The sequence below is a fragment of the Lampetra fluviatilis genome, chromosome 65 (assembly GCF_964198595.1).
Source record: "Lampetra fluviatilis chromosome 65, kcLamFluv1.1, whole genome shotgun sequence".
In the NCBI taxonomy this organism is placed as follows: Eukaryota; Metazoa; Chordata; class Hyperoartia; order Petromyzontiformes; family Petromyzontidae; genus Lampetra; species Lampetra fluviatilis.
The window spans coordinates 2400226-2419735 of NC_136339.1; the positions used below are offsets into that span (position 1 = coordinate 2400226).

Here is a 19510-nt window from a genome sequence, read left to right on the forward strand (position 1 = left end):
AGAATATACTATTGTCATCAGTATGACATAAGTATAGCAAGTTTGCAGTCGATACCACATTGGGAAGTGGGTTAAAATTAAGTTACAGGATTTGAGGACACAACAACAACAACAACAGTTAAAAGAAAGCGTGTAAAATTGGAATAATCGAGAGTATTCTATATGAATAAAGCGCTCTACCTAGCATTTACCATTATAAACCTTTTTCATGTGTAGTACCCCAGTAATTACCCTGTAATCGGGTAATTTGTATGGGGTAAGGGTAAAAGGTAGGGTAAAGGTCGGCTCGTTGCTTTTTACCTTTTACCTTACCTTGCCGAGGCCTAGGCTGACTCCCCTGTCATTACCTCCCGTGGCCACCAGTCCATTCGCACTGCAGGCTGACTCCCCTGTCAATACCTACTGTGGCCACTAGTCCATTCGCTCTGCAGGCTGACTCCCGTCATTACCTCCCGTGGTCACTAGTCCATTCGCTCTGCAGGCCGACTCCACTGTTATTACCTCCCGTGGCCACCAGTCCATTCACTCTGCAGGCTGACTCCCCTGTCTTTACCTCCCGTTGTCACTAGTCCACTCACACTGCAGGCCGACTCCACTGTTATTACCTCCCGTGGCCACCAGTCCATTCACTCTGCAGGCTGACTCCCCTGTCATTACCTCCCGTTGTCACTAGTCCACTCACACTGCAGGCCGACTCCACTGTTATTACCTCCCGTGGCCACCAGTCCATTCACTCTGCAGGCTGACTCCCCTGTCTTTACCTCCCGTTGTCACTAGTCCACTCACACTGCAGGCCGACTCCCCTGTCATTACCTCCCGTGGCCACTAGTCCATTCGCTCTGCAGGCCGACTCCACTGTTATTACCTCCCGTGGCCACTAGTCCACTCACACTGCAGGCTGACTCCACTGTTATTACCTCCCGTGGCCACCAATCCATTCGCTCTGCAGGCTGACTCCCCTGTCATTACCTCCCGTGGCCACTCGTCCACTCACACCGTAGGTTGACTCGAATGTCGGTACACGTGTGTGCATCATCAGCTATCATCAGCTATCATCAGCATCTGCTGCCAGGGTTTGTGCAGCAGTGGATGCGGTGTTCGGGCTGGGAGCAGCTTCGTGAACCCCCAGGGGGGATCATTCTGCATCGGCTCTTTCACAAAGTTCGCAACCAAGTAGCGGTGACGTCAACACGGCGCCGGTGCCAGGCTAGGTGCACCCATGAGGTGATCACGTGAAATTTGGAAGGCTCCATGCCAATCAATCATCTCCACCGACCCGCACAGCCCCCTCGCCATCAACCCTCAGTGGCGCTTTGCCTCGTAGGATGGGGATGGTTGAATTGTTGTTGTCTGCGCGTGTGCGTGTGTGTGTTGGGCGATTTGTGATTGTGTTGTAACGTTGTTACCCCGTGCCCCCTTAACTGGAGATCTGTTTAAAACGAGCGGTGTAGCTCATCGGATTTCCTCCTGCAGAATTAAATAAAGATGACTATTCTGAATCCAATGCTGGTTGAGAGCCCCTTGCCAAAGATCCTCCAAAAATAAACACTTCCAAACCCCGCAGTCCGCCGTCAGTCACCGGCCGGCTTTACAAAAGAAGGCGACGTAGGAAATATTATTTCTTTTATTCGTGTAAAATACAAAATGTACTTGAGCAAAGACAAGATAAAAAAAATCACCACGCGTTCAGTAATTCTCTATATACAACCACCCACCCCACCCCCATTATTTGCCCAGACTGCTCCCAAAAGCAGGAAAGTGACGGGGGGGGGGGGGGAAGAGATCAGTGGCAGAAATGCTTTCTCTCTCTCCCTCTACACCCACCCACCAAGCCACTCACCCTCCACCACCACCACCACAACTGCAGATGCAGGACCGAAGGGGGCAAATTGGGTTTTGTCAGCACCCGCTGAGAGAATTGGCAATTCATCTGGTGGCGGGCAAGAAAATCGACTCGTAAAAACATGATGGATGTCTCTCTGGCACCGGCGCGGCGGGTGTTTGGTGTTGGAGTTTGATCGTTAGGAACTCTAGAGATGCGCATCTGGATTTTCGTCTCTGCGGGGGAGGGGTTAACAAAAAAAGTGGCAACAGGACATCCCAAGGCTTGACTTAGTCACACGCACCAGTGGCTAGGAGATGTTAACTCCCTCGCCTGGTATGCAGGAGGTCGTGAGTTCGATCCCGAACCTGACGCCTGCTGCTGTATATTTGGAGTTTTAGTCCCTCTCTGTCATCATCGTCACGGTGGCTAGGAGATGTTAACTCCCTCGCCTGGTATGCAGGAGGTCGTGGGTTCGATCCCGATCCTGACGATGCCTGTATTTGGGCGAGATGTTAACTCCCTCGCCTGGTATGCAGGAGGTCGTGGGTTCGATCCTGACCCTGATGACGCCTGTATTTGGCCAAGATGTTAATTTCCCGGCCTACAATTTCGGCACGGCGGCTGCAGCACCTCTTGGCGATGGCAAAAAAAAAAACGAACGAAAATTCGCCGGCCGATCTTCGCCTCCTTGCAACGGGGGGAATCGCGAGCCGTTGAAACAAAAATGAAAGTGGCAAAAATAAAAAAATAAAAATCGACTCACCGTTAAAAGTGGAAGGTGGGATCGGGGCAGCGAGCGACTTAAAACTAAAACAGCGCGTTTAACAAAAAGGGGGGCGGGGGACGTGGGGGGTAAGGGGGGGGGGTTCGTCTTGCTCCAAGAAAAAATAAAATAAACCACGCGCAGAGGCAACAGGAGGCTCCGCGAGATTCACACGGATCGGCTTGGGCGAGAGATAATTCTCTCGCTCTCTTGCACGACTACGCGAGACGACCCGAGACGACTCGAAAAACCGTTTTTCTTAAAACGCCATCGCAACAAAGCAGCGAAAATAATAACGCCTGCGGCCGCTTTCCTCCACCTCCATTTGTGCGCGCGGACCCATTCGGCAAGATTCAACAAGCAACAACCGCTGACGACGACGATGACGACGATGAACGTGAACGATGATGACGACCGTGGTAAATGTGCAGACCCATGCAGATGTTTAGACACAGAACATTGAATCCACCACACACCCAGCAACACCCCCACCCCGCCACCACTGTACGCCCTCCACACTGCTGCTGGTGGAGGTGATGGAGGTGGTGGAGGTGGATGTGGTGGATGTGGTGAAGGTGGTGGTGGTTGAGGTGGTGATGCAGGTGGTGGTGATACTGGTGGTGGTGGTACTGGTGGAGGTGGTGGAGGTGGCAGTGGTACTGGTGGACGTGGTGGAGATGGTGGAGGTGGCGGAGATGGCGGAGGTGGTGGTGGTTAAGGTGGTGATGGAGGTGGAGGTGATACTGATGGTGTTGGTGGAGGTGGTGGTGGTACTGGTGGACGTGGTGGAGGTGGCAGAGATGGCGGTGGAGGTGGTGGTTGACATGGTGATGCAGGTGGTGGTGGTACTGGTGGAGGTGGTGGAGATGGGGTGGGATCGCGACCACGCTTAGCGAACAACCGAAGTTTAAAAGTTTGCCAACGAGACCACCGGGTCACATTGACGAGCTATCGGATACAAAGTGGGGGGGAGGAGGGACCGGAGGGGGGCGGGGCAGGGGGGATACGAACTAAACTCTAAAATTGTACAGCGCGCGCAGGCCGAACGCTAGAGAATTAGACCCAAAAATAAAACATCGACTCTCGAATCGAATGGCATCCCCAAAAACAAAAACGCGTTAATTTCACTAATCAATGAGGGGGTGGAGTGGGGGGGGGGGGTGGGTGGGGGGGGGGGTGGGCAGGGCGGGGCGGGAGGGGGGTGTGAATTGGGTTCCCGGTGTGATTCGGTGTAGACACGCATGTGCGTGTGACCAATCAGGGGCAAGCAGGGCCCAGCTGGGCCCAGTAGGTACCAGCAGAGCCAAGCAGCGCCCAGCAGGGGCCTAAGCGTAGACTGACGTGGCACTGCCCCGTGCCAACACCGGCATGGCCGCTCCCCTCCCCCCGTTTGCCGGGTCCCGGCTCAGATGCCGGTCTTCTCCTTGATCCACGAGCGGAAGACGGTGACGCGCGAGTAGACGCCCGGCTTGTTGCGCTGGGCGCAGCCCTCGCCCCAGCTCACGACGCCCGTCAGGAACCACTTGCCGTTGTTCTCCATGCAGGTGAGGGGCCCGCCCGAGTCGCCCTGGGGACCGGCGGGGAGCAGACGGTGACCCTCACGATAAGAGGGGGGCGGCGCGCTGGGGCTGCGCACGAACGGTGCTGTCGGGGGGTTCTAACGTACGTAGCGCTATACGCTCCGCTAGCATACGCTACGACATACATTGATATAAGATACACTACTATACACTACACTACTATGCACTACGATATACATTGATATACAATACACAGCTATACACTACACTGCTATACACTACACTATGCACTGATATACAATACACTACTATACACTACGATATACATTGATATACAATACACAGCTATACACTACACTGCTATACACTACACTATACACTGATATACAATACACTACTATACGCTACGACATACATTGATATACACTACACAACTATACACTACACTACTATACACTACGACATACATTGATATACACTACACAACTATATACTACACTACTATACACTACGACATACATTGATATACAATACACTACTATACGCTATGACATACATTGATATAAGATACACTACACAACTGTACACTACGATATGCAAATCTCTGACATTGACATGCTAATCTCTCACAATACAATGGCCACCCCCACAGCTGCACTAACACCGCCACCGTTAGCTGTGTCAGTGAATGGCGGCCTGCCATCCTTTGCCATCCTACGCCATCGTCACCATCTTCTTCGATGGTGCAACATCTTTCTTACCATGCACTTTCGTCAACTCGATGGTTCCAACTAAGACGCAGTCATCCTTCCCAGCAGCAATAACAACAACGATCACCGCCACCACAACAACAACAACCACCACCACAACAACAACAACCACCACACCAACAACAACCACCACCACAACAACAACAACCACCACAACAACAACAACCACAACAACAACAACCACCACAACAACAACAACAACCACCACCACAACAACCACAACAACAACAACAACCACCACAACAACAACAACCACCACAACAACAACAACCACCACAACAACAACAACCACCACAACAACAACAACAACCACAACAACAACAACAACCACAACAACAACAACCACCACAACAACAACAACCACCACAACAACAACCACAACAACAACAACCACCACAACAACAACAACCACAACAAGCACAAAACGATAACGACGATAACCACGACGGTACAGGATCGACGTAGTTTTTGGCGACAAGGGTTTCTACGTGAGTCTGTGAAAGTCTATGGAGTTTCTGTGTGTTTCTGTGCGAGTCTACGTGTGAGTCTGTATGAGTCTACGTGTCTCTGTGCGAGTCTACGTGTCTCTGTGTGAGTCTACGTGTGAGTCTGTGTGAGTCTACGTGTCTCTGCGCGAGTCTACGTGTCTCTGTGTGAGTCTACGTGTGAGTCTCTGTGCGAGTCTACGTGTCTCTGTGCGAGTCTACGTGTGAGTCTGTATGAGTCTACGTGTCTCTGTGCGAGTCTACGTGTCTCTGTGTGAGTCTACGTGTGAGTCTCTGTGCGAGTCTACGTGTCTCTGTGCGAGTCTACGTGTGAGTCTGTGTGAGTCTACGTGTCTCTGTGTGAGTCTACGTGTGAGTCTCTGTGCGAGTCTCTGTGCGAGTCTGTGTGAGTCTGCATGAGTCTACGTGTCTCTGTGTGAGTCTACGTGTGAGTCTCTGTGCGAGTCAACGTGTGAGTCTGTGTGAGTCATCGTGTCTCTGCGAGTCTCTGTGCGAGTCTACGTGTGAGTCTACGTGTGAGTCTACGTGTCTCTGCGCGAGTCTACGTGTCTCTGAGCGAGTCTACGTGTGAGTCTACATGTCTCTGTGTGAGTCTACGTGTCTCTGTGTGAGTCTACGTGTCTCTGTGTGAGTCTACGTGTCTCTGCGCGAGTCTACGTGCGAGTCTACGTGTCTCTGCGCGAGTCTACGTGCCGGCTGGCCGGTGCGGTGGGCGTCTGCCTGCGTCCCCGCGGTTGGGGGGGGGCGGGTGCGGGTGCGACGGAGGGGGAGGGGGTAGGTCACACCTGGCAGGCGTCGATGCCGCCCGTGAGGAAGCCGGCGCACAGCATGCGCGCCGTGATGCTGCCGTCCAGCAGCCCGTTACACACCGTCTGGTTGATGAGCTTCACCTCCGCCTTCTGCAGCACGTTCGAGCCGGAGCCTGCGGAGGAGGGAGGGAGGGAGGGAGTGAGGGGAGGGAGGGGAGGGGAGGGGAGGGAGGGAGGGAGGGGGGGGAGGGGAGGGGAGGGGAGGGGAGGGGAGGGGAGGGAAGGGAGCGGGGGGAGGGAGTGAGGGGGGGAGGGAGGGGAGGGAGTGAGGGAAGGAAAGGGAGTGAGGGAGGGAGGGAAGGGAGTGAGGGAGGGAGTGAGGGAGTGAGGGAGTGAGGGGAGGGAGGGAGGGAAGGGAGGGTGAAGGGGGCTTGGAGCAGGGGAACAATCGCTGTGTGGGCACCGACACCCGCCACGCGCCAGGAAGTGGCGGTGACGTCACCATGGCGCTTGTCGTGCCAGGCTAGGTGCCGCGTGAAGTGTGGAGCACCCGCCCGCTACTGGCAGGAGGGCACAGACCCCCCCAACTGTGTCAACTCGCTGCGTTTTAGCCACCCGGCGCGCCGCTCGTTGTTGTGAGCGTCGCTCCTCCACCATCCATTGTTATTGGAGGGCGACTGCCTCCAACTGCCCAGTAGCGTCCTTCACGAGCCTCCTCCACAGAGACCGATCTTGACACCGCTGGTACCAGTCATCGGCAAGTCCACTCAGCTCCACGTCCTCCTGTACCACATCACTCCATCTCTTCTCTAGCCCGTGCCGCGCCCGTCTAGCCCCCTCGATCCGGCCGAACAAAAGCTGTTTAGGTATGCGGTGGCTGGGCATGCGGGCTACATGACCCAGCCAACGCAGCCTTGCCTGCCGGAGGAGCTCACCGATGGGACTTTGCCCAGATCTTTCAAGGATTTGTGAGCTCCTCACACAATCCAGCCTGCAGGTTAACCCCCCCCCCCCTCTTCCTCCCCCACCCTCTGTCCCCCCCCCACAAACTCCCCTCCGCTCCTCCCCCTTCACCCCCTCCTCCCCCATACCTGCCCCCACCCTCCCTCCACCATGCTCCCACCCTCCTCCAACCTCCCTCCCCCACCCAACCTCCCCCACCCCCCCCTTCCTCTCCCACTCACCCAACCCTCCCCCTGCTTCCACCCTCCTCCGCCCCCCCCTCCCCCACCCACCCTCCTCCACTCCCACCCACCAACCCTCCCCCACCCACCCTCCCCACCCACCCTCCCCCACCCACCCGACCACCCCCTACAACCCCTACACCCCCACCCCCCCTCCCACCCACCCTCCACCACCCACCCTCCCCCACTCACCCCCCCTCCCCCACCCACCCCGACCCCCCCCTACACCCCCACCCCCCCTCCCCTCCCACCCACCCACCCCCACTCACCCACCCTCCCCCACTCACCCGACCCCCCCTACACCCCTACACCCCACCCCCCCCTCCCCCCCACCACCCACCACCCACCCCCACTCACCCACCCTCCCCCACTCACCCGACCCCCCCTACACCCCCACCCCCCCTCCCCCCCCACCCCCCCACCACACACGTGCCAGCCTCTCACCGCCCTGCGTGATGGCCCCCCATCCGGTGATCCAGCACTCCTTGCCCACGGGGAAGACGTGGGTGGCGGCGGGCAGGCAGATGGGGCGCACCACGTCGCTGAACGCGACGGGCTGCTCCAGCTGCAGCACGGCGATGTCGTGGTCGTAGTTGTTGTCGTTTGTACTTGTCGTGCACCACCACGCGGCGCAGCGACGACGTCACCGTGCTCGCCAGCGGTGCGGCTCTGCGTGTGCAGGCCCAGCTTCACCACCAGCTCTCGGGAAGCGAGTTGATGCTGTGGGTGTGAGGGGGGGGTGAGGGGGGGAGAGGGGGGGGAGAGGGGGGAGTTAGGGGGGGTGAGGGGGGGATGAGGGGGGGTGAGGGGGGGGAGAGGGGGGAGTTAGGGGGGGTGAGGGGGGGTGAGGGGGGAGAGAGGGGGGGAGAGGGGGGGGAGAGGGGGGGTGAGGGGGGGGAGAGGGGGGGAGTTAGGGGGGGTGAGGGGGGGTGAGGGGGGGTGAGGGGGGATGAGGGGGGGGTGAGGGGGGGTGAGGGGGGGAGAGGGGGGAGTTAGGGGGAGTTAGGGGGGGTGAGGGGGGGTGAGGGGGGGAGAGGGGGGAGTTAGGGGGGGTGAGGGGGGGTGAGGGGGGGTGAGGGGGGGTGAGGGGGGAGTTAGGGGGAGTTAGGGGGGGTGAGGGGGGGGTGAGGGGGAGAGAGGGGGGAGTTAGGGGGGGGTGAGGGGGGGTGAGGGGGGGGTGAGGGGGGTGAGGGGGGGGAGAGGGGGGAGTTAGGGGGGGGTGAGGGGGGGTTAGGGGGGGTTAGGGGGGGGTGAGGGGGGGAGAGGGGGGGGAGAGGGGGGGAGTTAGGGGGGGTGAGGGGGGGTGAGGGGGGAGTGAGGGGTGGGAGAGGGGGGGGAAAGGGGGGAGTTAGGGGGGGTGAGGGGGGGTGAGGGGGGGTGAGGGGGGGTGAGGGGGGGTGAGGGGGGAGTTAGGGGGTGTGAGGGGGGGTGAGGGGGGGAGAGGGGGAGGAGAGGGGGGAGTTAGGGGGGGTGAGGGGGGGTGAGGGGGGGAGAGGGGGGAGTTAGGGGGGGTGAGGGGGGGAGAGGGGGGGAGAGGGGGGAGTTACGGGGGGTGAGGGGGGGTGAGGGGGGTGAGGGGGGGGAGAGGGGGGGAGTTAGGGGGGGTGAGGGGGGTGAGGGGGGGTGAGGGGGGGTGAGGGGGGAGTTAGGGCGGGTGAGGGGGGGAGAGGGGGGGAGAGGGGGGAGTTAGGGGGGAGTTAGGGGGGGGTGAGGGGGGGAGTTAGGGGGGGGTGAGGGGGGGAGAGGGGGGGTGAGGGGGGGTGAGGGGGGAGTTAGGGGGGGTGAGGGGGGGTGAGGGGGGGGGTGAGGGGGGAGTTAGGGGGGGTAAGGGGGGGGTGAGGGGGGGTGAGGGGCGGAGAGGGGGGGAGTTAGGGGGGTGAGGGGGGGTGAGGGGGGGGTGAGGGGGGGAGAGGGGGGAGTTAGGGGGGGTGAGGGGGGGGTGAGGGGGGGGAGAGGGGGGAGTTAGGGGGGGTGAGGGGGGGAGAGGGGGGGAGAGGGGGGAGTTACGGGGGGTGAGGGGGGGTGAGGGGGGTGAGGGGGGGAGAGGGGGGGAGTTAGGGGGGGGTGAGGGGGGTGAGGGGGGTGAGGGGGGGGTGAGGGGGGAGTTAGGGCGGGTGAGGGGGGGAGAGGGGGGGAGAGGGGGGGAGTTAGGGGGAGTTAGGGGGGGTGAGGGGGGAGTTAGGGGGGGTGAGGGGGGGAGAGGGGGGGGTGAGGGGGGGTGAGGGGGGAGTTAGGGGGGGTGAGGGGGGGTGAGGGGGGGGTGAGGGGGGAGTTAGGGGGGGTAAGGGGGGGTGAGGGGGGGGTGAGGGGGGAGAGGGGGGAGTTAGGGGGGGTGAGGGGGGGGAGAGGGGGGAGTTAGGGGGGGTGAGGGGGGGTGAGGGGGGAGAGGGGGGAGTTAGGGGGGGTGAGGGGGGGAGAGGGGGGAGTTAGGGGGGGTGAGGGATGGAGTGAACGCGACTGCCACGGACGAGGCGGGTTGCGCGCGGTCAACTGTGTGTGTGTACGTGTGTGTGTGTACGTGTGTGTACGTGTGTGTGTGTGTACATGTGTGTGTGTACGTGTGTGTGTGTACGTGTGTGTACGTGTGTGTACGTGTGTGTGCGTGTACGTGTGTGTACGTGTGTACGTGTGTGTACGTGTGTGTGTGTGTGTACGTGTGTGTGTACGTGTGCGTGTGCGTGTGTGTACGTGTGTGTGTGTACATGTGTGTGTGTACGTGTGTGTGTGTACGTGTGTACATGTGTGTGTGTACGTGTTGTGTACGTGTGTGTACGTGTGTGCGTGTGTGTGTGTGTACGGCAAAACAACCTCCTACCTCCTCGCGGTGCCGGACGGGCAACACTGTCGTGGGCAGTGCTGTGGGGGGGAGGGCCAATGCCCATTGGCCTCTCCCCTCATGGCGTCTGTGACCACCACAGTGGGCTAAACGGGGGCTCTGGACGGGTGCGAGGGGCTGGTAACCCCTCCACCTTCAATTAACCACCACTAAACTACGAATTAAACATAAACCTGTAATTAATAAGCTTGTGCCGGAGGCCCCGGGGGGTCAGGCTTTTATGACGTCTCCTGGCCAAACCCCATTTGGCGGAGCCAGGAGATTGAATTTTAACCCCGTGGCTTCTCCAGAAACAACGAAAACCATTGCGGATGGCCACGTGGAATGTTTGAACGCTCACTGCGGAGGAGAGGCTGCCACTCCTCTGTCGGGAGCTGGACCGGTACCGCCTGGATCTCTGTGGCATTCAGGAGGTCCGGTGGACCGGTTCTGGCTCCTGCCACTATGAGGGGTGGACAGTCCTCTACTCGGGGCAGGAGACTGCCAAACAACAGGGTGTGGCTCTTCTTCTGAACAAAAGAATGAAGGGGGCGTGGGAGCGTGGCGGTGAGGTGTGGGAAGCTGTAAGCCCCAGGATACTTTGGGCTCGCCTTCCCATCAACCAGAGGCGAGGAAGTGGTGGTCGTGGTTACTTATGCCCCCACCGAAGACGAACATCCGTGGAGGGATGCAGGCAAAGCCGATGAGTCGGACGCTTTCTATGACCTCCTGTCACAGGTGCTGGCTAAAGTGGCCACTCGGGACAGAGTCATCTTGTTGGGTGACTTCAATGCCCGAGTTGGTCATGAATGCTGGCACCTGGTCTGGAGTGATTGGAAGGCATGGGCCAGATCAGCTCAATAATAACGGTAGGAGGCTGCTAGATTTTTTGTGCAGCCCATGGGCTTGTAATTACCAACACGCTCTTCCGGCATCGGCGCATCCACACAACATCATGGATGCATGCCGGGTCCAAGCAAGAACATCTGCTGGACTACATAGTGACGGACCAGCGGATGCGAGCCCATGTCCTTGACACCAGGACCTACCGTGGAGCTGATCTGCCCTCTGACCATCGACTAGTCATCTGTAAGATGCGCCTGCCATTCTTCCACTCCGGTGGTGGGTGTACACCCAGGATCCCATTCCAACCAAAAGTGGCCTGGTCTAAGTTAACTGATGAAAGTTGCAAGCGAGAATTTTCATCATCGCTTGCAGCTGGGGTTGGCATCGTCCCCCACTCCACCTGATGTCGAGGGTAAATGGGCGAGGTTTAAGACTGTGACTCATGCAGCTGCAATGGCTGCTTTGGGTACGCGGTCCAGACCTCCCCGGGAACCCTGGCTGACGGAGGAGGTGTTCAGGTTAATTGAGAAAAAGCGACAGGGCCCACTCTCATCGCCTACAGCATCGCACGTCAGAGAATGAGGAGGTTTACCGCAGCCCTTCGCTCGGAGGTTCGGAGAGCCGTAAGGCGCTGTAAGGATGGGTGGTGGTCGCGGGTTGCTGAGGAGATGGAGTCTGCCTCAGTGGGCCCGCGATCACAAATCACTATTTAACTCCATCAAAAAAGTAACCTACAGCGCCACACCTATTACCATCATTAGAGGAAAAAAACGGTGATCCAATCTCCGACCCCCAGGAACTGGTTTGCAGATTTGCTGAGCATTTCTGTGAGGTCCTGGGGGAGGGAAAATCTCTCCGCCAGGAAAACATCATGGCACAAAGTGGGGGATAACCCTGCTGAGGCTGCGGTGCCTCAAATATTGGAAGAGGTCACCCCCTGTGAGTGGCTGGCTGAGGTACCAGCTGTTTGAGGAAGTACTGAGGGCGATCCGGAGTCTGAGACCAGGGAAGGCACCGGGCAGAGATGATCTCCCAAGCGAAATGCTGAGGGAGGGTGGCGTTTGTGCACAGACTGCCCTATTATGACATCATAACAACAGTATGGACCACTGGACGGGTTCCGCAGGGACTGGAAGGATGCCCTGGTGGTCACCCTCTTTAAGAAGGGGGACCGTACCGACTGTAACAACTACAGGGGCATCTCACTCCTCAGTGTGCCGGGTAAGGTCCTGGCAAGGATTATTCAACATCGCCTTGCTAGGCACGCTGAGGAGAGGCTTGCGGAGCCCCAATGCGGTTTCAGGAAAGGGCGGTCCTGCACAGATGCCATATTTTCTGTCCGTCTGCTACAGCAGAGGTGTAGGGAATTCCAAAAAGACCTACATCTCTGCTTTATTGACCTGGTCAAGGCCTATGATACCATCAGTCGGACTGGGCTCTGGGTTGTTCTTCGTGCTTTCGGAGTCCCTGACCCTCTGCTCACGATCATTAAGGACCTTCATGATGGTGAGCGGGCCCGGGTAAAACTACGTGGCCGGGAGTCGGAGCCTTTCCCTGTACACCTTGGGGTGCGACAGGGATGTCCTCTGGCTCCCACATTATTTAACATCTATTTCGACTGCGTAGTTCGTGAAGCCTTCAATAGCTGTACCGGGGGAATTACCATTTGGTACAGATATAATGGGAGGCTGATCGACGCCCGGGTGCGATCAAGGGATGGCTCCCTATTGGTCAACCACGTTATGTATGCCGATGATTTGGTAATAGCTGCTCATTCAGAAGAGGAGTTGGAGACGCTGCTGCTGAGACTGGAGCGTGCCACTAAGAGGTGGGGCCTTACCATCAGCCCCACCAAAACTAAGCACCTGCCTGGGTATTTTGTACCATCGGGCACTCCACCCCCCCAACTCCCAATCGGTGATGGGGCAGTTGTGGAGAGAGTGGAGAGTTTCCCATACCTGGGCAGTGTGCTTATGACCGGCTCCAGTTTATCAGCAGAGGTCTCACTCCGAATCAGTCGAGCGGCAATATCTTTTCGTCGGTTGCGTAACGCTGTGTGGAAGCTACCTGGTCTGTCGCTCCGCACGAAGCTTCAGGTCTTCTCGGCCACGGTCATTCCCTCCCTTCTCTACGCTTGCGAAACGTGGACCCCCCTAGTGGAGCATCTTCGCCGGTTGGAAACATTTAGGCTGGCCTGCCTACGATCCATCCTGGGTTTAACCAGGCTGGATTGTGTGAGGAGCTCACAAGTCCTTGAAAGATCTGGGCAAAGTCCCATCAGTGAGCTCCTCCGGCAGGCAAGGCTGCGTTGGCTGGGTCATGTAGCCCGCATGCCCAGCCACCGCATGCCTAAACAGCTTTTGTTCGGCCGGATCGAGGGGGCTAAACGGGCGCGGCACGGGCTAGAGAAGAGATGGAGTGATGTGGTACAGGAGGACGTGGAGCTGAGTGGACTTGCCGATGACTGGTACCAGCGGTGTCAAGATCGGCCTCAGTAGAGGAGGCTCGTGAAGGACGCTACTGGGCAGTTGGAGGCAGTCGCCCTCCAACAACAACGGAGGGCGGAGGAGCGACGCTCACAACAACGAGCGGAGCGCCGGGTGGCTAAAGCACAGCAAGTTGGCACAGTAGGGGGCACAGGTGGTGCATCAGCCAGTCGTCTCGGTCATCTCGGTCAGTCGACCCGTGGCGCCTGGGTCTGCCCCGTGACCTCCTGCCAGCGGGCGTTCGACACTTCACGTGGCCTCAGGGTGCACATGGCCTGGCACAAGCGTCGTGGTGACGTCACCGCCACTTAGTGGCGAATGGCGGTTGTTGTGTGTACGTGTGTGTGTGTACGTGTGTGTACGTGTGTGTGTGTACGTGTGCGTGTGTGTGTACGTGTGTACGTGTGTGTACGTGTGTGTGCGTGTGCGTGTGCGTGTGCGTGTGTACGTGTGTGTACGTGTGTGTGTGTACGTGTGCGTGTGCGTGTGTACGCATGTACGCGTGTACGCGTGTACGTGGGTGGTAGTGCGGTAGTGGTGTGGGTATAGTGGTGTGGGTATAGTGGAGGGGGGTGGTGCGGGTGCGTGGTAGTGTGGTCGTGTCTAGGTATAGTGTCGTTGTGTCGGCGGGGTGTGTTGGTTGTGCATTGGGCTGAATCGCGAGCGCCGCTGCGTGTCTCACCGTCCCTGGAAGCAGTGAGCGGCCGACACGAGCCACTGGTTGGAGATGAGCGAGGCCCCGCAGCTGTGCTCCGGCGCCGCGTTGGGCCGCCGCAGGTGCAGGCTCACCTGCCACGGCCACTCGCCCAGCTCCGCGTCCATGCCGCCCACGATGCGCGTCGGCTTGTACGGCCGGTTGCCGCACTCTGGAGGTGCACGCGGAGAGAGAGAGAGAGAGAGCTGTGAGTCTGTGTGAGTCTGCGTGAGTCTGCGTGAGTCTGTGTGTGTCTGTGGGTCTCTGTGTGAGTCTGTGCATGTCTGTGTGTGTCTGTGGGTCTCTGTGTGTCTGTGTGTGTCTGTGGGTCTCTGTGTGTCTGTGGGTCTCTGTGTGTCTGTGGGTCTCTGTGTGTCTGTGGGTCTCTGTGTGTCTGTGGGTCTCTGTGTGTCTGTGTGTGTCTGTGGGTCTCTGTGTGTCTGTGGGTCTCTGTGTGTCTGTGGGTCTCTGTGTGTCTGTGGGTCTCTGTGTGTCTGTGGGTCTCTGTGTGTCTGTGGGTCTCTGTGTGTCTGTGGGTCTCTGTGTGTCTGTGGGTCTCTGTGTGTCTGTGGGTCTCTGTGTGTCTGTGTGTCTGTGGGTCTCTGTGGGTGTGTCTGTGGGTGTGTCTGTGGGTGTTTGTGCGTGTCTGTGGGTGTCTGTGGGTGTCTGTGGGTGTCTGTGGGTCTCTGTGCGTGTCTGTGCGTGTCTGTGCGTGTCTGTGGGTCTCTGTGCGTGTCTGTGCGTGTCTGTGCGTGTCTGTGTGTGTCTGTGGGTCTCTGTACGTGTCTGTATTGTAGCGGTTAGCGCTACGCTGCGCTATGAACCCGGCGATCCGGGTTCGATTCCCGCTCATGACCAACACCGGTGACGATTATCTGAACCGATCCTGGGCCTCCCCTAGGTCGACTCAGCCACAAATGAGTACCTGGTGCGATGTGTGAACATCGCCATTGGGGAGACAAAGGCGGTCGGGCGTGGTGCTGGCCACCCACCCCCTCGTGTACCATTCCGGCCTTCATAGGTGCTCGCTAACAGCACTTGCCCCTACAGTCTGCCAAGGACATACGGGGAATCTTTGTCGTTTGTGCGTGTCTGAGCGAGTCTGTGGGTCTCTTTGGGTCTCTGGGTCTCTGTGCGTGTCTGTCGGTCTCTGTGTGTCTCTGGATCTGTGTGCACCTGTGGGTCCATGTGTGTCTACGCAAGTCTGTGGGTCTCTGTGTGTGTCCTGTGGGTCTCTGTGCGAGTCTGTGGGTCTCTGTGTGTGTCTGTGGGTCTCTGTGTGTGTCTGAGGGTTTATGTGTGTCTCTATGGGTCTCTGTGTTTCTCTATGGGTCTCTGTGTGTCTCTATGGGTCTCTGTGTGTCTCTGGATCTGTGTGCATCTGTGGGTCCATGTGTGTCTACGCAAGTCTGTGGGTCTCTATGTGAGCCTGTGGGTCTCTGTGTGTGTCTATGGGTCTCTGTGTGTCTCTGGGTCTCTGCGTGTGTCTACGCGTCTCTGTGCGAGTCTGGCGGGTGGTGGTGGTGATAGTGGTGGTGGTGGTGATGGGTGCTGGTGGCAGTGGTGGTGGTGCGGTGGTCGTGCGGTGGGTTGTGGTGATGGTGGTGGTGCTGGTGATGGCGGTGGGTTGTGGTGGTGGTGGTGCTGGTGATGGCGGTGGGTTGTGGTGCTGGTGGGTTGTGGTGGTGGTGGGGATGATGGTGGTGGTGGTGGCGGTGGCGGTGGTGGTAGTGGTGGGTGGTGGTGCTGGTGGTGCTGGTTGTGCTGGTGAGTTGTGGTGGGGTGACCCACGGCAGTTGGCTTCGTCCCCGCCGTCGGCGCAGTCCTTCTCCCCGTCACACTCCAGGTTCAGCTTGCTGGGGCACTTGCCGTCCGTGCACTTGTAGTTGAAGGCCGTGCACTGCTGGTCCCGGCTGCCCTCGGGCGGAGGGGCAGGGTGAGGGGGGCAGGGGAGGGGGGCAGGGGAGGGGTGCAGGGGAGGGGGGGCAGGGGAGGGGGGCGCGGATGGGGGGACAGACAAACCCAAAGCGGTCTTCACTCCTGCCAACAAAATTCCGGAGAATCTTCCTCTCCTCCATCTCCTCCTCTTAATGACGACGATTGGTTCCACGAAACTGCTGCGGCCACCGCCCCCCCCCCCACCCCCCTCCTGGGCATGTGTAGAATATTGTGGTGGGGCACAGGAGAACGCCCTTCTCACAACGACGGTGATTGTGGTTACACGGAGCGGAGGGGTTTCATTCGTTCCGATGGTATCGGAATGGTATCGGAAGCAACCACCACCACCACCCCCCCCCCCCCCCCATTTTTTTTCAGCCCAAAAAAACGTACTTGATCATATTTAAATGGTGGATATTAATCGATGAATATACTTACCGCATTATAAACACGTCATATTAGGAGAAACACAGTAAATCAATGCATTAATATTTAATGTGCCTATGACAGTCTGATGTTAACAGGCGAATGGTCAAATCTTGATTTGAAGCTTTCAATGACTGCAGGAATCCATACTCTTTGGTTCTTTCAGTAAATTCACGTGGGTAGAAATAAGATAAAACAAACCACGACGTTTCAATTGCAACACAAGCAATCATCATCAGACGAGGATATAGGAGAATGGTCGGTAAGTGGGAGGCACTACACTACTACACACTACACTACACACTACACTATACACTACACTACTATACACTACACTACTGTACACTACTATACACTACACTACTGTACACCACTATACACTACACTATACACTACACTACTGTACACCACTATACACTACACTATACACTACACTATACACTACACTACTGTACACTACTATACACTGCTGTACACTACACTACTGTACACTACTGTACACCACTATACACCACTGTACACTACTGTACACTACTGTACACCACTATACACTACTGTACACCACTATACACTACACTACTGTACACCACTGTACACTACACTACTGTACACTACTATACACTACGCTACTGCACACTACTATACACTACTATACACTACACTACTTTACACTACTATACACTACTGTACACTACTGTACACTACTATACACTACTATACACTACTGTACACTACACTATACACTACACTACTGTACACTACTATACACTGCTGTACACTACACTACTGTACACTACACTACTGTACACTACTATATACTCTACTAGACACTACACTCCTGTACGCTAAACTACTGCAGTGTCGAGTCTATGGACAGTGTTGAGTCTATGGACAGTGTTGAGTCTATGGTGCAGTGCTGAGTCTACGGTGCAGTGCTGAGTCTATAGGCAGTGTTGAGTCTATGGTGCAGTGTTGAGTCTATGGTGCAGTGTTGAGTCTATGGTGCAGTGTTGAGTCTATGGTGCAGTGTTGAGTCTATGGGCAGTGCTGAGTCTACGGTGCAGTGTTGAGTCTATAGGCAGTGTTGAGTCTATGGGCAGTGTTGAGTCTCCGGGCAGTGTTGAGTCTATGGTGCCGTGTTGAGTCTACGGGCAGTGTTGAGTCTACGGGCAGTGTTGAGCCGATGGTGCAGTGTTGAGTCTATGGTGCAGTGTTGAGTCTATGGTGCAGTGTTGAGTCTATGGGCAGTGCTGAGTCTATGGTGCAGTTTTGAGTCTATGGTGCAGTGTTGAGTCTATGGGCAGTGCTGAGTCTATGGGCAGTGCTGAGTCTATGGTGCAGTGTTGAGTCTATGGTGCAGTGTTGAGTCTATGGGCAGTGCTGAGTCTATGGTGCAGTGTTGAGTCTATGGGCAGTGCTGAGTCTATGGGCAGGGCTGAGTCTATGGTGCAGTGTTGAGTCTACGGGCAGTGTTGAGCCGATGGTGCAGTGTTGAGTCTATGGTGCAGTTTTGAGTCTATGGTGCAGTGTTGAGTCTATGGGCAGTGCTGAGTCTATGGGCAGTGCTGAGTCTATGGTGCAGTGTTGAGTCTATGGTGCAGTGTTGAGTCTATGGGCAGTGTTGAGTCTCCGGGCAGTGTTGAGTCTATGGGCAGTGCTGAGTCTATGGGCAGTGCTGAGTCTATGGTGCAGTGTTGAGTCTATGGTGCAGTGCTGAGTCTCAGTGTTGAGTCTATGGGGCAGTGTTGAGTCTATGGTGCAGTGTTGAGTCTATGGGCAGTGTTGAGTCTATGGTGCAGTGCTGAGTCTATGGGCAGTGTTGAGTCTATGGTGCAGTGTTGAGTCTATGGTGCAGTGCTGAGGCTATGGGCAGTGTTGAGTCTATGGTGCAGTGTTGAGTCTATGGTGCAGTGTTGAGTCTATGGTGCAGTATTGAGTCTATTGGCAGTGCTGAGTCTATGGTGCAGTGCTGAGTCTATGGTGCAGTGCTGAGTCTATGGTGCAGTGTTAAGTCTATGGTACAGTGTTGAGTCTACGGTGCAGTGCTGAGTCTATGGTACAGTGTTGAGTCTATGGTGCAGCGTTGAGTCTATGGTGCAGCGCTGAGTCTACGGTGCAGTGTTGAGTCTATGGTGCAGTGCTGAGTCTATGGTGCAGTGCTGAGTCTATGGTGCAGTGCTGAGTCTATGGGCAGTGCTAAGTCTACGGTGCAGTGTTGAGTCTACGGTGCAGTGCTGAGTCTATGGGCAGTGCTAAGTCTATGGTACAGTGTTGAGTCTATGGTGCAGTGCTGAGTCTCAGTGTTGAGTCTATGGGGCAGTGTGGAGTCTATGGTGCATTGCTGAGTCTCAGTGCTGAGTCTATGGTGCAGTGCTGAGTCTATGGGCAGCGTTGAGTCTACTGTGCAGTGCTGAGTCTACGGCTCCCTCCGGCACTCACAGCCTGGGCAGGAGGCCTCATCGCTGCTGTCACCGCAGTCGTTCTTGTTGTTGCACTTGAGCGCGTTGGCCACGCACTTGCCGTTGTTGCACTTGAAGTCGGTCGCGTTGCATCCTGAGCACGCACACACGCACACGCAGACACGCACGCACACGCAGACACGCACAGACACACGCAGACACGCACGCACACGCAGACACGCATGCACACGCAGACACGCACAGACACACGCAGAGACGGCGATGCCATCAATACCGCCATTCGCCACTAAGTGGCGGTGATGTCACCACGACGCTTGTGCCAGGCTATGTACACATTGAGGCCACGTGAAGTGTCAAACACCTGCTGGCAGGAGGTCACGGGGCAGACCCAGATGCCACGGGTCAACTGACTGAGACGAGTGGCTGATGCACCACCTGTGCCCCCTACGGTGCCAACTTGCTGTGCTTTAGCCACCCGGCTCTCCGCTTGTTGTTGTGAGCATCGCTCCTCCACCCTCCGTTGTTGTTGGAGGGCGACTGCCTCCAACTGGCCAGTAGCGTCCTTCAC

The 19510-nt window shown here is 57.2% G+C and overlaps 1 protein-coding gene across 1 annotated transcript in view; it reads right to left on the reverse strand.

Moving 5' to 3' along the window:
* Positions 1–1609: 1609 nt before the first annotated feature.
* Positions 1610–19510, reverse strand: part of LOC144952016 (suppressor of tumorigenicity 14 protein homolog) — a 79248-nt gene continuing 61347 nt past the window's right edge. The window contains 7 exon segments of the mRNA XM_078882406.1: positions 1610–4155; positions 6170–6306; positions 7762–7921; positions 7923–7986; positions 14147–14330; positions 15950–16071; positions 18943–19075. Coding sequence (XP_078738532.1) covers positions 3994–4155; positions 6170–6306; positions 7762–7921; positions 7923–7986; positions 14147–14330; positions 15950–16071; positions 18943–19075 — 962 coding nt within the window. The 3' untranslated portion in view covers positions 1610–3993.